Source organism: Coregonus clupeaformis, unplaced genomic scaffold (genome assembly GCF_020615455.1).
Source record: "Coregonus clupeaformis isolate EN_2021a unplaced genomic scaffold, ASM2061545v1 scaf0853, whole genome shotgun sequence".
NCBI lineage: Eukaryota > Metazoa > Chordata > Actinopteri > Salmoniformes > Salmonidae > Coregonus > Coregonus clupeaformis.
The window spans coordinates 85,172-102,838 of record NW_025534308.1 but is presented as its reverse complement, the minus strand read 5'-3'; the positions used below and the strand labels follow the sequence as shown (position 1 = coordinate 102,838).

The window sequence follows — 17,667 nt, the reverse complement described above, 5'->3', positions numbered from 1 at the left end:
GCATCGCAGTGCTAGCTGTGCCACTAGAGATCCTGGTTCGAATCCAGGCTCTGTCGTAGCCGGCCGCGACCGGGAGACCCATGGGGCGGCGCACAATTGGCCCAGCGTCGTCCAGGGTAGGGGAGGGAATGGCCGGCAGGGATGTAGCTCAGTTGGTAGAGCATGGCGTTTGCAACGCCAGGGTTGTGGGTTCGATTCCCACGGGGGGCCAGTATGAAAAATAAAAAATTAATAATGTATGCACTCACTAACTGTAAGTTGCTCTGGATAAGAGCGTCTGCTAAATGACTTAAATGTAAATGTAACATTGCCATTGGCTGCACAGAGTCGCATTAAGAGAAATCCCATGTAGCCTTGTTTACAAGTTAGAACACTGGAATGTGAGATGTAATCTTCACCTCGATTAGGCTGTTCAAAATCCTCATTATTTAGTTTAATGATTTTCAATTTGAGCGTCATTATTTCTATATAGCCTACATTTTCTCGTTCTGAAAGTGCCTCCCTCAGCCTCTTTTTGGCTCAAAGATTTGATGCCGTTTCTAAAATTAGAAAAAATTAAGTAGACCATTCAAGGGTCAACCAACTCATTTTATTACACCCGGGACCCAATGATATCCTATTAGTACTCTTGGACCCACCCCCAGCCCTTGAGGTTACTGCTATATAGACCTATAGGATCACCTTCCTCCAGATGAGTACTCTTGGCTCCACCCCCACCCCTTGAAGTTACTGCTATATAGACCTATAAGATCACCTTCCTCCAGATAGTGCTCTTGGCCTCACCCCCAGCCCTTGAGGTTACTGCTATATAGACCTAAAGGATCACCTTTCTCCAGATTAGTGCTCTTGGCCTCACCCCCAGCCCTTGAGGTTACTGCTATATAGACCTATAGGATCACCTTCCTCCAGATTAGTGCTCTTGGCCCCACCCCCAGCCCTTGGGGTTACTGCTATATAGACCTATAGGATCACCTTACTCCAGATTAGTGCTCTTGGCCCTACCCCCAGCCCTTGAGGTTACTGCTATATAGACCTAGATCACCTAATCACCTGAAATTGTTAGGCTTTTACGTTTTTGCTTTGCATTGAAGTAACATTATGTTGTATACTTTTGTGTTTTGTTTTCTGATAGGGGGGTCGAGGAGGGACAAAAAGGGGAAAAACGTACAATGTCTATGTTTGATCTTTCATTCACTGTGAATAAAAATTCTCTCTCTCTCTCTCTCTCTCTCTCTCTCTCTCTATATATATATATATATACTACCGTTCAAAAGTTTGGGGTCACTTAGAAATGTCCTTGTTTTCGAAAGAAAAGCTATTTTTCTGGCCATTAAAATAACATCAAATTGATCAGAAATACAGTGTAGACATTGTTAATGTTGTAAATGGCTATTGTAGCTGGAAACGGCTGATTTTTTATGGAATATCTACATAGGCGTACAGAGGCCCATTATCAGCAACCATCAGTCCTGTGTTCCAATGGCACGTTGTGTTTGCTAATCCAAGTTTATCATTTTAAAAGGCTAATTGATCATTAGAAAACCCTTTTGCAATTATGTTAGCACAGCTGAAAACTGTTGTGCTGATTAAAGAAGCAATAAAACGGGCCTTCTTGAGACTAGTTGAGTATCTGGAGCATCAGCAATTGTGGGTTCGATTACAGGCTCTGGTGTTTTGACTGGTGTTTTGCGGGTACTATTTAATGAAGCTGCCAGTTGAGGACCGGTTAGGCGCCTGTTTCACAAACTAAACACTCTAATGTATTTGTCCTCTTGCTCAGTTGTGCACCGGGGCCTCCCACTCCTCTTTATATTCTGGTTAGAGCCAGTTTGCGCTGTTCTGTGAAGGGAGTAGTACACAGCGTTGTACGAGATCTTCAGTTTCTTGGCAATTTCTCGCATGGAATAGCCTTCATTTCTCAGAACAAGAATAGACTGACAAGTTTCAGAAGAAAGTTATTTGTTTCTGGCCATTTTGAGCCTGTAATCAAACCCACAATTACTGATGCTCCAGATACTCAACTGGTCTCAAGAAGGCCAGTTTTATTGCTTCTTTAATCAGCACAACAGTTTTCATCTGTGCTAACATAATTGCAAAAGGGTTTTCTAATGATCAATTAGCCTTTTAAAATGATAAACTTGGATTAGCAAACACAACGTGCCATTGGAACACAGGACTGATGGTTGCTGATAATGGGCCTCTGTACGCCTATGTAGATATTCCATTAAAAATCAGCCGTTTCCAGCTACAATAGCCATTTACAACATTAACAATGTCTACCCTGTATTTCTGATCAATTTGATGTTATTTTAATGCACAACAAAATTGCTTTTCTTTTGAAAACAAGGACATTTCTAAGTGACCCCAAACTTTTGAACGGTAGTGTATATATATAAAACATCAGCTATGCGGGTGTCGGCTAGTGCCGATTAACAATGGGTCTGATTGAATCTAGGCCTAAACCTCTCACATTGGATAATTATGTTGTAATGTTAAGGCAGTTCCGTTCTCTTTTTAAACAGTTAGGGTTAAGGGTGGACCCCTTATAAACACTTCTCTCTTTCAACACTTATATACTAATATACCAACAAAAACACTCACATACACAATAGTATACTAACTAAACAATATACACAAATAATTTGAACATCAAGTTCTAATAAAATAATACCAGTGTAAACACGCTTCAGTATCACACAGAATGTCCCAATATTGCACATACACCATCCATAGATATATACAGCCCCCTGTGTGTGTGTGTGTTTGCATGCGTGCATGTGAGTGTATGATCAATATAACCATGATGGAATGTATTTAACAGTGAAAGCAGGCGACACAAAGTCACTGACGTCAGATGGTTAACTCCATTTGAAGTAAACCAGGCTGGTTAACTCATTAGAATTATCCAACCATACAGATCCCCGAGTACTCTAACCCACAGAGGCAAGCGGTGCATAGAAACATATTCAACTACAAGCCGGGTTAGAACCCAGAGTCCATTCTACTTGTCCATGATTGTCTTGAGGCCTCATATACATCAAAGTGGTTGTGTCTGCTTAAATAGTATTTATGTGTGAAGTTACGTCTGTGTGTGTTGTTCCCAGCCTTTGGTCTGTGAGTTTGCAGTCCGCTCACTGATGTCAGATCAGCTGTAAAGGGGGTAAAGAGCCTTTGGTCTGTGAGTTTGCAATCCACTCACTGATGTCAGATCAGCTTTAAAGGGGGTAAAGAGCCTTTGGTCTGTAAATTTGCAGCCTGCCTGCAGATCTCATTTCAGTTTAATTTCTTTAAGTCACTCAGGATGTGGAACTGTTCCCAAACAGCTTCCTCGAATCAGGAACCGATCTCCATGGCGCCAGTGGGCGTTCTTAGGCGTCTGCTGATTGGTCAGAAGTCAACTGCTCACGGTCCGACACGTCATCCACTGGCGGCCGTGCCCGGTCAAAGAACCCACACTGAGGAAGAGAGGGTTAAGTTATACTAAAGTCCTTGTGTGTGTATGTATGTGTGTGTGTATATATCTGTGTGTGTGTGTATATTTGTGTGAGTGTATATGTGTGTGTGTGTACCTTCCACATGGCCAGTGTTAGCATGGCCAGGACCAGCAGTCCCAGTAGGATGGCCAGGATGATGACCCATAGAGGAACAGCAAACGCCACATCAGGAGTCCCCCACAGCACCAATGTACCCATCTACAACACACGCACAATCAGTTAGTTACAGGCTGGGTGGGGTTCAGGGTAAGAGTTATTGTAGGTGTTAGTTAGGGTTGATGTCACATCTTACTGAAGTGGTGTGTTGCGGTAAGGAGGAGGGCTGGAGGTGGTAGGGCAGGGTACACTCTTAGAATCAGTGGTGACTCTAGGAACCCTGGAGTTCCTTGAGGAACCATTGATAGTCAGTGGTACATATTTGCACCTTTAGTTAGTAGAGGGGTTCTTGTACGAACCTTTAATGTTTCAATGGAGGCGTGGCTTAGTAGGGGCTAGGCTTTCAGATAGATATGTTTAGGCCACCCGTGGGGGTAAACGTCATTCCTGTTCATCTGTTCTGTTGTATTGTCATCACAAGTTAAGGTTGAACACTGACAGTTTTGTAGCTTACAGAGGTGTATGAGTTCCTCAAGAGCCTATGCAAATCCCAACGTTGGAATAGTTACCACTTTATTACTATATGTAATCAGCAATGTTAGTATCTTACTGAAGTGGTGTGTTGGGGTGAGGAGGAGGACTGGAGGCGGTAGGGCAGGGTTTGGGTTAGTGTTAGGGGTATCTTACTGAAGTGGTGTGTTGGGGTAAGGAGGAGAGCGGGAGGCGGTAGGGCAGTGTTTGGGTTAGTGTTAGGGGTATCTTACTGAAGTGGTGTGTTGGGGTAAGGAGGAGGACTGGAGGCGGGAGGCGGTAGGGCAGGGTTTGGGTTAGTGTTAGGGGTATCTTACTGAAGTGGTGTGTTGGGGTAAGGAGGAGGGCTGGAGGCGGTAGGGCAGTGCTGTCACTCTGAAGGACACGGTGGAGTTGAGGAGGTATGGGTCGTTACGTCTCTGCAAGGTGTATATATGTTATAGATACATTATTTCTTAATACTAATGATAACATTAATACATACAATAATACTAATACTAGCAGTAGCACATCAGTTTGGGTTTATGTTTGTGTGCTCACCTGGAGGAAGGTGTGAGCCCAGAGTCGGGAGCGGATCTTGACTACAGCACTCTGACCACGGTCCAACCGCCCAACCACACACAGCACTCTTAGACAAATGATGTTACTGCAGTTCTACAGAGACAGGGAGAGACAGAGAGAGATAGTTCATATACATTCCAAGACTGCTGCTGTATAGTAATACCAAACAAGCTGACAGTGAAATCGAAGGCTGCTGATAATGAAGGGCACATATTGTAAGTACCAGGGTCTTGCTGCTGTAGGGCTGGGCAACGCTGGTGGCTCGTCTGTAGCGGTGAGGAGAGCTACTGTTCCTCAGAAAGCCCAACAATTCTGGAGTGTCCTGGACAGAGGAGGTCTGATAGAGAGAGAGAGAGAGAGAGAGAGAGAGAGAGAGAGAGAGAGAGAGAGAGAGAGAGAGAGAGAGAGAGAGAGAGAGAGAGAGAGAGAGAGAGAGAGAGAGGAGAGAGAGAGAGAGAGAGAGAGAGAGAGAGAGAGAGAGAGAGAGAGAGAGAGAGAGAGAGAGAGAGGCGAGAAAATTAAGTCACCGTATTACATACCACTTATAAGACCGACCAACCGTCCAAACACAAAACACCACAGGTACACACATACAGTGCCTTGTTAAGTATTCATACCCATTTAACTTATTATGTGATTTCTTAAGCCACATTTTACTCCTAAACTAATTTAGGCTTGCCTAAACAAAGTGGCTGTATACTTATGCAACGACTATGTTAGTCATCTAATTTGTATTAATAATTTTTAAAAAACTTTTTAAAAAAAAACAGTATTTTGTGTAGATTGTTGACAAAAAAATAACAATGAAATCCATTTGAATCCCACTTTGTAACACAATGAAATATGAAGAAGTCCAAGGGGTATGAATACTTTTGCAAGGCACACATAGGCCTACACATTGTAATTGACACACTGTCTAGTAGCCTGATCAGCAACCTTGTTAGTTTTCTACATTGTGGAAAAAGAAGAGACTAAACAACCCAGGGGTTCAGGGTCCCTCTGGTTCTCTTACTGTTTGATCAGATGTCATTGGTGCTATTTTTACATCCACCACGTGTTGATTTCTCACGTAGTGGGCTAGTTCTTGTTGACGCGTGTCTATAAAGATTCCCCATTCTGCTTTTTCCCTTTCTTTTTGCTGGTACTGAGACTCATTACTATTGAACTGAGGCATCATTCAAAATGAGGGGTGTCGTAGCTATGCTGGTGCTGATGTTATATCTGTCTGGGGCCTGGGCTGAGGGAGAGAGTAAAGGAAGGATTGATCAGATTGACCAGAACATTCTATTCACTACCATAGATGCTGTCTGGGATGAGCTGAGACTCATGCTGAACAACACAAAGACAAAAGTAGAGAAGTTGGAGAAGAAGAATGCAGGTACTGTAATAATGCACATATAGACAGAGAAAAAACAAAGGTAGCCTACTGTAATAACACAGGTAATGAAACCGATCACATTGTGAAAATAAGTAGTGCTTGTTTAAATCTCATTCTGTATTGATTGATAAGTTTGGCCATTTATGTTCATGCTATTTCAGTCCTGGGGGACAGGGTGGTCAAGCTGAAGACAAAGAACACATATAATCATCATTAGATGTAATTTCTTAAATGGATTTAGATAATAATTCACTCAATAGAAAAGTCAGCTGCTGATATTGATGATACATACATAGGCTACAGTATATCGTTATCATTAAAGCTCAAGCAGCAGAACTGACAGACCTACAGTGAGGGAAAAAAGTATTTGATCCCCTGCTGATTTTGTACATTTTTACATTACACATTACATTTTACTCATTTAGCAGACGCTCTTATCCAGAGCGACTTACATGAGCAATTAGGGTTAAGTACCTTGCTCAAGGGTACATCGACAGATTTTTCACCTAGTCGGCCAGGGGATTAGAACCAGCAACCTTTCGGTTACTGGCACAACGCTCTTAACCACTAAGCTACCTGCCGCCCTGTACGTTTGTACGTTGTACGTTTGCCCACCGACAAAGAAATGATCAGTCTATAATTTTAATGGTAGGTTTATTTGAACAGTGAGAGACAGAATAACAACAAAAAAATCCAGAAAAAAAACGCATGTCAAAAATGTTATAAATTGATTTGCATTTTAATGAGGGAAATAAGTATTTGACCCCCTCTCAATCAGAAAGATTTCTGGCTCCCAGGTGTCTTTTATACAGGTAACGAGCTGAGATTAGGGAGTGCTCCTAATCTCAGTTTGTTACCTGTATAAAAGACACCTGTCCACAGAAGCAATCAATCAATCAGATTCCAAACTCTCCACCATGGCCAAGACCAAAGAGCTCTCCAAGGATGTCAGGGACAAGATTGTAGACCTACACAAGGCTGGAATGGGCTACAAGACCATCGCCAAGCAGCTTGGTGAGAAGGTGACAACAGTTGGTGCGATTATTTGCAAATGGAAGAAACACAAAAGAACTGTCAATCTCCCTCGGCCTGGGGCTCCATGCAAGATCTCACCTTGTGGAGTTGCAATGATCATGAGAACGGTGAGGAATCAGCCCAGAATTACACGGGAGGATCTTGTCAATGATCTCAAGGCAGCTGGGACCATAGTCACCAAGAAAACAATTGGTAACACACTACGCCGTGAAGGACTGAAATCCTGCAGCGCCCGCAAGGTCCCCCTGCTCAAGAAAGCACATATACAGGCCCGTCTGAAGTTTGCCAATGAACATCTGAATGATTCAGAGGAGAACTGGGTGAAAGTGTTGTAGTCAGATGAGACCAAAATCGAGCTCTTTGGCATCAACTCAACTCGCCGTGTTTGGAGGAGGAGGAATGCTGCCTATGACCCCAAGAACACCATCCCCACCGTCAAACATGGAGGTGGAAACATTATGCTTTGGGGGTGTTTTTCTGCTAAGGGGACAGGACAACTTCACCGCATCAAAGGGACGATGGACGGGGCCATGTACCGTCAAATTATGGGTGAGAACCTCCTTCCCTCAGCCAGGGCATTGAAAATGGGTCGTGGATGGGTATTCCAGCATGACAATGACCCAAAACACACGGCCAAGGCAACAAAGGAGTGGCTCAAGAAGAAGCACATTAAGGTCCTGGAGTGGCCTAGCCAGTCTCCAGACCTTAATCCCATAGAAAATCTGTGGAGGGAGCTGAAGGTTTGAGTTGCCAAACGTCAGCCTCGAAACCTTAATGACTTGGAGAAGATCTGCAAAGAGGAGTGGAACAAAATCCCTCCTGAGATGTGTGCAAAACTGGTGGCCAACTACAAGAAACGTCTGACCTCTGTGATTGCCAACAAGGGTTTTGCCACCAAGTACTAAGTCATGTTTTGCAGAGGGGTCAAATACTTATTTCCCTAATTAAAATGCAAATCAATTTATAACATTTTTGACATGCGTTTTTCTTGATTTTTGTTTTGTTATTCTGTCTCTCACTGTTCAAATAAACCTACCATTAAAATTATAGACTGATCATGTCTTTGTCAGTGGGCAAATGTACAAAATCAACAGGGGATCAAATACTTTTTTCCCTCACTGTAGATGACAGACTGAGTGCCAATGTAATACTGACGTTCGATTTACAGATCTAGAACCAAGGTAATAACAAAATGCTAATTTTAGAGAATACGATTTAGTTAATTAGCTCAATCATAAATGTACAGCTGTGGATTTTGCTGGACATCTTATGATAATGTCCAAGACAAATGTCCTTATGATTTCAGCCCAGAGTTACCGCAAAGGGATTGCTTAATACAGGGGTTCCCATCTTTCTTTAAAGGTAGACTTTATAAGAACTACTGTGCCTCAGATGAGCATAGCTAATTTCAGGGAGAAATAAATAAAGCATTGTTTTAGCTAGATCTCAGCTACATATTTTCATGCTATTTCAGCCCTGGAAAACAGAGTGACAGACAGTGAGAGCCAGGTGGATGAACTGAAGAGACAGAATGCAGGTAATAATGAGGTGTGAATTGTGATGAAAAATATTTCATTCATAAATAATTCACTAGAAAGATTTAAAAAGCTATATGTCACATTGTGGTTAAAAAATATATACTTGTCTCTTCACTCTCTCCCAATTCGCCAGTGGATACAATTACGACTAGAAGTTATAACATGAGAATTATCGACAGCGAAAATGAATGGTGCTATATAAGTGCCTTCAGAAAGTATTCATACCCCTTGACTTATTCCACATTTTGTTGTGTTAAAGCCTGAATTCAAAATGGATAAAATATTTTTTCCCCTCACCCATCTACACACAATACCCCATAATGACATTAGACATTTTAGCTAATTTATTGAAATTGAAATACAGAAATATCTAATTTACATAAGTATTCACACCCATGAGTCAATACTTTGTAGAAGCACCTTTGGCAGCGATTACAGCTGTGAGTCTTTTTGGGTAAGTCTCTAAGAGCTTTGCACACCTGGATTGTACAATATTTGCACATTATAATTTGTTTAATTCGTCAAGCTCTGTCAAGTTGATTGTTGATCATAGCTAGACAGCCATTTTCAAGTCTTGCCATAGATTTTCAAACTGATTTAAGTCAAAACTGTAACTAGACATTCAATGTCGTCTTGGTAAGCAACTACAGTGTAGATTTGGCCTTGTGTTTTAGATTATTGTTCTACTGAAAGGTGAATTCGTCTCCCAGTGTCTGTTGGAAAGTAGACTGAATCAGGTTTTCCTGTAGGATTTTGCCTGTGCTTATAGCTGTATTCTGTTTCTTTTTATAAAAATAAAAAAACTCCCTAGTCCTTGCCGATGACAAGCATCCCCATAACATGACCCATAACATGATGCTTGAAAATATGAAGAGTGGTACTCAGTGATGTGTTGTGATGGATTTTCCCCAAACATAATGATTTGTATCCAGGACAAAATGTTCATTTCTTTGCCATATTCTTTGCAGTATTACTTAAGTGCCTTGTTGCAAAAAGGATGCAGGTTTTGGAATTCTGTACAGGCTATTCTGCACAGGCTTCCTTCTTTTCACTCTGTCATTTAGCTTAGTATTGTGGAGGAACTACAATGTTGTTGATCCATCTTCAGTTTTCTCATATCACAACCATTAAACTCTGTAACTGTTTTACAATCATCATTGGCCCTGAGGGGTTTCCTTCCTCTCCTGCAACTGAGTTAAGAAGGACGCCTGTATCTTTGTAGTGACTGGATGTATTGATACACCACCCAAAGCCTAATTAATAACTTCACCATGCTCAAAGGGATATTCAGAGTCTGCTTTTCTTATTTTTACACATCTACCAATCGGTGCCCTTCTTTGCGAGGTATTGAACAACCTCCCTGGTCTTTGTGGTTGAATCTGTGTTTGAAATTCATTACTCGATTGAGGGATAATTGTATGTGTGCTGGGGGGGTTGGGAAGGGGTGGGAAACATGGGGGTAGGGTGGGTTGTATGGAGACATGTTGGCTGGGGGAATGGGATGGGAAGTTGGGGAGGCCTATTTCTTTTTTATTTTCCTGTTTATACTGAATGTACTATTTATTGTTAAACTCTGTATGTATTTCTTACTGTTTTTGTTGTTGTTGAATGGCAGCCTACGGGTACAAGTTTTATAAACGTATAATTTGAAATAAAGAACTACAAATATATAATTTGGTCACAAAAACAGTAATGGTTGATACGTTCAGTAATGTTTATTTTCATGCTATTTCAGCCCTGGAGGCCAGAGTGACAGCCAGTGAGAGCCAGGAGGACGAAGTGAAGAAAGAGAATGCAGGTAAAATATCAACTTCACCCTCATGTATTCTGACAGTAAATAACACTTGGAACTAATACAGCATTCTACATTTTCCAACTCTATAATTTTAGTCTTGGAGGCCAGAGTGGCAGAACTGAAGAAAGGGAATGCAGGCATAGTAAGATAAGCTACGTATATTGTGCAAGCGTGTGTTTTTCTGTTAATTTACTGTTAATTACTTTCATACTACTTCAGCCCTGGAGGCCAGAGTGACAGCCAATGAGAGCCAGCTGAAGGATCTGAAGGGAAAGAATGCAGCTGCCTACTACATACTGTATATTCTTCACCTGAACATGATTCAGCTCATTTCAGGATGTGAAAAGCAAAGTCATGTAACAAAGCTATATCAGGGTTTATTGTTTTTATCATTAAACAATTATAGCCCTGGAGGCCAGAGTGACAGCCAGTGAGAGCCAGGTGGAAGACATGAATAAACAGAATGCAGGTAATAACGAGATGTGTTTTGAAAATAATATTGAGTTCATTTTCTCAATAGAAACAGCTCTGAATATTGCCTATTACATAAGGATGTTACATATCATCTACTATATTTATATAATTGACTTATAAGAACTACTATGTATAGGTCTCACTTTAACACGATTCAGCTTATTTCAGGATATGATAAAGCTACATCTTGGTTGAACCTTTTTTGATCATAAATGATGTTCCTGCATAAATTATTTTCTAGCCCTAGAGGCCAGAGTGACAGCCAGTGAGAGCCAGGTGGCAGAGCTGGAGAAAAATAATGCAGGTAATGATGACATGTGAATTGAAAATAATTTTGTGAACAATTAATTGCCTAGAAAGATGAACAACTTTGGATATTGACTCATATGATCCCAGACCAAGCAGCAGAATTGTTATCCTTCGGTAGCTTAGTGACAACCCTTCAGAGCCAGGTGGCAGAACTGAAGAAAGACAATGCAGGTAATAACAAGAAGTGTTTTGAAAAACGATTGAGTTAATAATTTACTCAATAGAAAAAATCACAGCTCTGGATATTGTCTATTGCCTCTCTACAATATTTATATAATTTCAGCCCAAGCAGCAGAACTGTCAGACTTGAAGAACAGAGTGACAACCAGTGAGCCCAGGTAGCTGAACTGAAGAAAGAAAATGCAGGTAAGATATTTTGTGCAAAAGTGTGTGTTTACTAACAATGTTTACTGTTCATTATTTTTATACTATTTCAGCCCTGGACACCAGAGTGACGGCCAGCTACAGGCAGGTGGCAGAACTGAAGAAAGAGAATGCAGGTGACTAAAATGTTTCACTTATAAGAACGACTACATGTATTCCTCACCTGAACATAATAACATTCAGCTCATTTCAAGAAATGAGAAACCAAAGCGATGTAAGAAAGCTACATAATGGCTTATAATTTTCATCATAAATAATTTTCTTGCATAAATGATCTTATAGCCCTGGAGCCAGGTGGCAGAGCTGATGGGAAAGAATGCAGGTGACTAAAATGTTTTACTTATAAGAGCTACTACATGTATGCCTGAACATGATTCAGCTAATGTTAGGATGTGATAAAGCAAAGTGATGTAACAAAGCTACATCACAGTTGATAGTTTTCTTGCATGCATTCTTTTCTAGCCCTGGAGGCTAGAGTGACAGCCAGTGAGAGTCATGTGGCAGAACTGAAAGGAAAGAACACAGGTGACTATATGTCTTTACTTATAAGAACTACTATGTATAGGTCTCACTTTAACATGATTCAGCTTATTTCAGGATATGATAAAGCTACATCATGGTTGATCATTTTCATCCTAAATTATTTTCTTGCATAAATTATCTTCTAGCCCTGGAGGCCAGAGTGACAGCCAGTGAGAGCCAGGTGGAAGAGCAGGTAATGATGATAAGCAATTTGAAAAAGATTGAGTTAAATTAGTCACTAGAAAGATTAACATTTCTGGAAATTCACTTGTGTTAGCCTTGAGGAACAGAGTGACAGCCAGTGAGAGCAAGCTGGAGGAACTGAAGAAAGAGAATGCATGTAATAATGAACTTTGAAAAAGTAAATCATTTGTTCAATAGAAAAATGAATTGCTCTGGATATTGTCTATTGCCTCTCTGCAACATTTCTATAATTCCAGCCCAAGCAGCAGAACTGTCAGACTTGGGGACCAGAGTGACAACCATTGAGAGCCAGGTGGCAGAGCTGAAGAAAGATAATGCAGGTAATAAGTTGTCAATTGTTATGAAAAAGATGAACACCTCTGGATATTGACGTGCACGATTTCAGCCCAAGCAGCAGAACTGTTAGCCTTGGGGAGAACCAGTGAGAGGCAAGTAACAGAGCTGGAGAAAGAGAATGCAGGTAACTATCCAGCACTAATAAGATCTAGGCCACAATCACTCTCCTGAACCGCTGATTGATCTAATTGATCTAATCAGGATGTATCTAAGCACAGCAATGACAACAAAGCTACCTCAGAGTATCAGTTTATTAAGATATTATTTTCTTGCTATTTCAGCCCTGGAGGCAAGATTGAGTGTCACTGAGAGCCAGTTGGAGGAACTGAGGCTAGGTAAGAACAGATCAATTCAATCAACCCCCAAAGTGTGGTATGAAATGAAGACATTTTAGACATTACGGTGGGCTTGATTGAATTCATTCTCATGTGTTCACAGACAGAAGAAAGGTGGCCTTTTCTGTTGGTTTGACTGACTCAGGATATGTGGGACCCTTTCAAACTGAGATCACTCTGGTCTATGAAAAAGTCTTCACCAACATCGACAACGGTTACGACCCAAACTCAGGTACAGCTTACGGCAACAATACTACGGATGAAACGTACACAGTAACAATACTACAGGTTCACTCACACAGCAATACATCTACAACCCAGATAAATATATAAACATAAACTCACTATCTCCAGGCTGCTGAGGGGAGGATGGCTCATAATAATAAAATAATAATACAAATAATATGCTATTTAGCAGACGCTTTTATCCAAAGCGACTTACAGTCATGCGTGCATACATTTTTTGTGTATGGGTGGTCCCGGGGATCGAACCCACTACCTTGGCGTTACAAGCGCCGTGCTCTACCAGCTGAGCTACAGAATAATGTCTGGAATGGTATGAATGGAATGGTATCAAACACATGGAAACCATGTATTTGATGTGTTCGATACCATTCCATTAATTCCATTCCAGCCATTAGTATGAGCCCGTCCTCCCCAATTAAGGTGCCACCGGACGCCTGTGGTGTCCACAGGGACCAGCTACAGGCACAGACCCCAACCACTAACAGGCTGCTCCAGTGTCTAAGAGAGACGGATAGTGCTGATCTCTCCCTGCTTCCCCTCTGATACAGGTATGTTCTCAGCACCAGTGAAAGGACTCTACAACTTCACATTCACCTCCATGGGCCGAGAGCCTGGACAGAAAATGGGTGTTTACTTGGTCAAAAATGGAGAGCAAATGATATACAACGTCCAGGACAACTTCCATGGAGGTTATGAGTACATAACAGGTGCCGTGGCTCTGGAGCTAGAGAAAGATGATCTGGTATACTTAAGGGTTCCTAAGGGCTGGGGGCTGTATGATGACAACTACAACCACATTGTCTTTACTGGCATCCTGCTCTTCACCACCAACCCTCCTATGGGCTACTCTAATAGTCCCTCTCCATCTTCCTACAGTCTTCAATAAACATGGAATGAGTAAAGTGACTTTGTCCTGTCATCATTAAAGCACATTCATCAGTCATCATCATAAACACAAACCAGACGGTAGATGACATCCTGTTACCCTATTTTATTATGAGAAGAACCGAGCTGCACCAATGCTAGATTGGGTCAGTACACTTTGATCTAACTGAGCTGTAATTTCACAAAAGCATTTATGCCATTGTTTCTAAAGCAATGGAAGACCAATACAGGCCAATAAATATATAACATTAGTGAGTGTATGAGTACGGTGTCCAGTGTCCAGTCTCAGCAGGAGGTGTGGTTGTGTTACCTGTAGGCCCAGGGGGTTGAGGCTGGTGTTGCTCCTGCAGCTGATTGGTCCGTCTGTTAGAACCTCCAGAGCGTAGAGCAGGTGTTCGTCACGGAAACGAGAGGGCCAGCCCACCTGGAGCTCCGCCTCCCGGATACTACTGGGACCTGAGTTATGGAGCTGAGACAGTAAGAGGGAGAGGAGAGAGAGGAGAGACAGAGAGATGAGAGGAAGAGAAAGAGGGGGTGAGTAGAGAGAGGAGAGGGAGAGAGAGAGGGAGAGAGAGAGGGGAGAGAGAGCGAGACAGAGAGAGAAAGAGAGAGAATGAGAACACCAAGCCACTTAGTTTAGCCCCTTTCCCTCCACACACTCATTAATTCTGAGGGTGGTGATGGTGAGTCACCCAAACAGGACATGGTCCCAGTGCTCCAGACAGGAATTCTCGGAGAGAGAAACTCTGGCGTCCCTAACTATAACCAGCTGGACAGACTGCAGGACAGGAGCACTGCAGCCCCAAACCCTGCAGACATCCAGCAGAGGTCCCCCTTCACTGCAGCTTCAACACACACACACACACACACACACACACACACACACACACACACACACACACACACACACACACACACACACACACACACACACACACACACACACACACACACACACGTATGTCTGATCCCCCCTCTTATCCCTCCACCCCCCTCTCTCTCTTCCTTTATGACAGTAATTACCATTACCACTGTGCAGGAGGCTTTGATCAGACACCCAGCGCTTACAGGGCTACTGCTTTTACTGTGTGTGCATGTACCTCGTAGATGTGTGTGACCTGGGGTCCTACGTCTTCCTCTTTGACCGGCTTTTCCTTGGGCTCCCAGTGAGGAAACGGAAGAACCACCTGAGAGGGATGACACACCCTGGAAAGGGAGAGAGATAGAGAGAGAGATGGGAGAGAGGAGGGGGAGAGAGAAAGAAAGAAAAAGAGGAGCGATAGAGAAAGAAAGAAAGAAAGAGAAGAGTGAGAGAGAGGGCGAACACCAAGCCACTCACCACTCTGCTGCCAAACACAACTTATCCAACGCCGGTTGGACCTTAACCTCCAGCCCTCCAGCCCCCCACACCCACAGCCCCCCACGGATCACTGTCTCTTTGTGTCTACAACTGCCTTAGACCCAGCCAAGTCACTCTGGGGTCCCAGGCTTTGAAGTATGTTTGTGTGTTTGGGGGGGGGGGATAGGGTTAGAATTAGCATTAGGGGTTAGGTTTAGGGTTAGGAGTTAGGGTAAGGTTTAGTTTTAGGGTTAGGGGTTAAGGTTAGCGTTAAGGTTAGGGTTAGGTTAAGGGTAAGGTAAAATAGGATTTTGAATGGGAATTAATGTTTTGTTCCCCACAAGGATAGTAAAACAAACATGTGTGTGTGTGTGTGTGTGTGTGTGTGTGCAAGCGTGTGTGTGTGTGACGAAGCATGTGTGCATGATTAGCTGAGATCTATTCATAGAAACATACACAGACACAACCACACTGAGCAACAGAAATACAGCAAACTAGATGAGTCTGTCTCACCTACATGGCACGAGACAAAGAGATACACTGTAGGACAACAACGTGCATCAAACACAGCAAAGATATTCTACTGTCACAGGGTTAGAGAAAAGATCAACCAGAACAGAGATGTGTCACTCACCCCCTCAGGTCTAGCTGAGCTCTGGCAGAGATGGAGAGAGACAGACTGACTGGGTTGCTCTTGGAGTTGTCTTTGTTTGAACTGTAATATAAGAGACACACATGAGTCAGTAAAGATGTTTGGATGTAGAGTCTGCACCATGGCCTGTTGATGTATGGTGTGTGTGCATGTGTGTGTGCGCGTGTGTGAGTAAATGAGTGAGTGAGCGTGTGTGTGTGGCGAGGTGAACAGTCAATGTTTTGTCTCGTCTGTTTTCCTCCGGTCGTCTGTCTCAATACTCTTTGTTTGGAAAAGCCACAGAAATCTGATAAAGGTTCCTTTTTTACAGTTATGTGTGTCACAGCTCTTCAGCAGTGTGTGTGTGTGTGTGTATTTGCGCGTGTGTATGTATTTGCATGTGTTTGCGTGTGTGTGTGTCACCTGTGGATCTGTAGGTCAAAGACAATGTGAGGACCGGCATCATCCAGCCTTTGGACAGCAAACCTTAAACCTACAGATACCTGTAGACAGACACAGTGAAACAAAGACAGACAAAGAGAGAGGGACAGAGACAGAGACAGAGAGAGACGAATCAAAGTCTGTGTCAGTGACATCTGCAAGTGTTCAGTTAAAGCGAGCAGCCTTCTAACCCCCTGTACAGTCTCCCTTTGTTAAAACTAACCAGGACCTGGCCATGGTGTGTGTATCTGGGTTACGTATCTGTATTGTGTGTGTGTGTGTCAGTTGGAGGATCAGTACAGATCTGTGGGCTGAGACAGACCAGATCCCTTCCCCTCTAGTCTTTAGACCCCAGTTAAACCCCCCTCTACCCTCGCTTAACTCACACCATGTGGAGGGCTTAGTTCATTACCATGAGTATGATAATGGCTTCTTGCATGTGTGTGTGTGTGTGTGTGTGTGTGTAATAATGTTCTAATGAACAACAGGTCAGACACTAGTCAATGCCGGAAACTCTTAAACACTGGGCTAAAACTAGAAGGGAGAGGCCTGAGGGTGGAAACTCATTAGGTCTCCAAAGTCAAAGAGACTTTATTGCGCATCAGAGAGAGAAACAGTAAAACTCAACAGAGAAGAAGAAAGACCAAATGGGTCTAAATCACTGAGGTCCCCAGGCTGAGAGAAAGAGAGAGAGACAGACAGAGTAACCCAAATGGGCTCCCGAGTGGCGCAGCGGTCTAAGGCACTGCATCTCAGTGCTTGAGGAGTCACTACAGACCCCCTGGTTCGATTCCAGGCTGTATCACAACCGGCTGTGATTGGGAGTCCCATAGGGCGGCGCACAATTGGCCCAGCGTCGTCCGGGTTTGGCCGGTGTAGGCCGTCATTGTAAATAAGAATTTGTTCTTAACTGACTTGCCTAGTTAAATAAAGATAAATAAATATATATATATATATCTCTCCCCAAATCTGGAAAACATTTATTTCCTGTCGCTTCTCTCCCATGTTCTGAACAGCCGCACCACCACTATAAAACTGTCTAATTTGGATCTACTGTAGAACCCACCATAGTACAGAGACAGCGCTTGTCAAGGAAATGATTGAATGCATCGACCAACCATCGACCGTGGCTC

General features: G+C 42.7%; 1 protein-coding gene and 1 long non-coding RNA gene across 2 annotated transcripts in view; one reads left to right on the top strand and one right to left on the bottom strand.

Annotated features, from left to right (window-relative positions):
- Positions 1-2,361: 2,361 nt before the first annotated feature.
- Positions 2,362-17,667, bottom strand: part of LOC121570080 (integrin alpha-8) — a 64,090-nt gene continuing 48,784 nt past the window's right edge. Inside the window, exons 22-30 of the mRNA XM_041881555.1 lie at positions 16,517-16,596; positions 16,097-16,177; positions 15,224-15,329; positions 14,434-14,592; positions 4,906-5,019; positions 4,662-4,775; positions 4,439-4,540; positions 3,570-3,692; positions 2,362-3,455 (exon numbers count right to left, since the gene is read on the bottom strand). Of these exons, the coding sequence (XP_041737489.1) occupies positions 3,369-3,455; positions 3,570-3,692; positions 4,439-4,540; positions 4,662-4,775; positions 4,906-5,019; positions 14,434-14,592; positions 15,224-15,329; positions 16,097-16,177; positions 16,517-16,596 (966 nt within the window). The 3' untranslated portion in view covers positions 2,362-3,368. The remainder of the gene's footprint in view (positions 3,456-3,569; positions 3,693-4,438; positions 4,541-4,661; positions 4,776-4,905; positions 5,020-14,433; positions 14,593-15,223; positions 15,330-16,096; positions 16,178-16,516; positions 16,597-17,667) is intronic.
- On the top strand, positions 12,076-12,641 carry LOC121570081. The gene is made up of 3 exons (XR_006001419.2): positions 12,076-12,120; positions 12,264-12,310; positions 12,558-12,641. It is a non-coding gene; the product is annotated as an uncharacterized LOC121570081 (long non-coding RNA).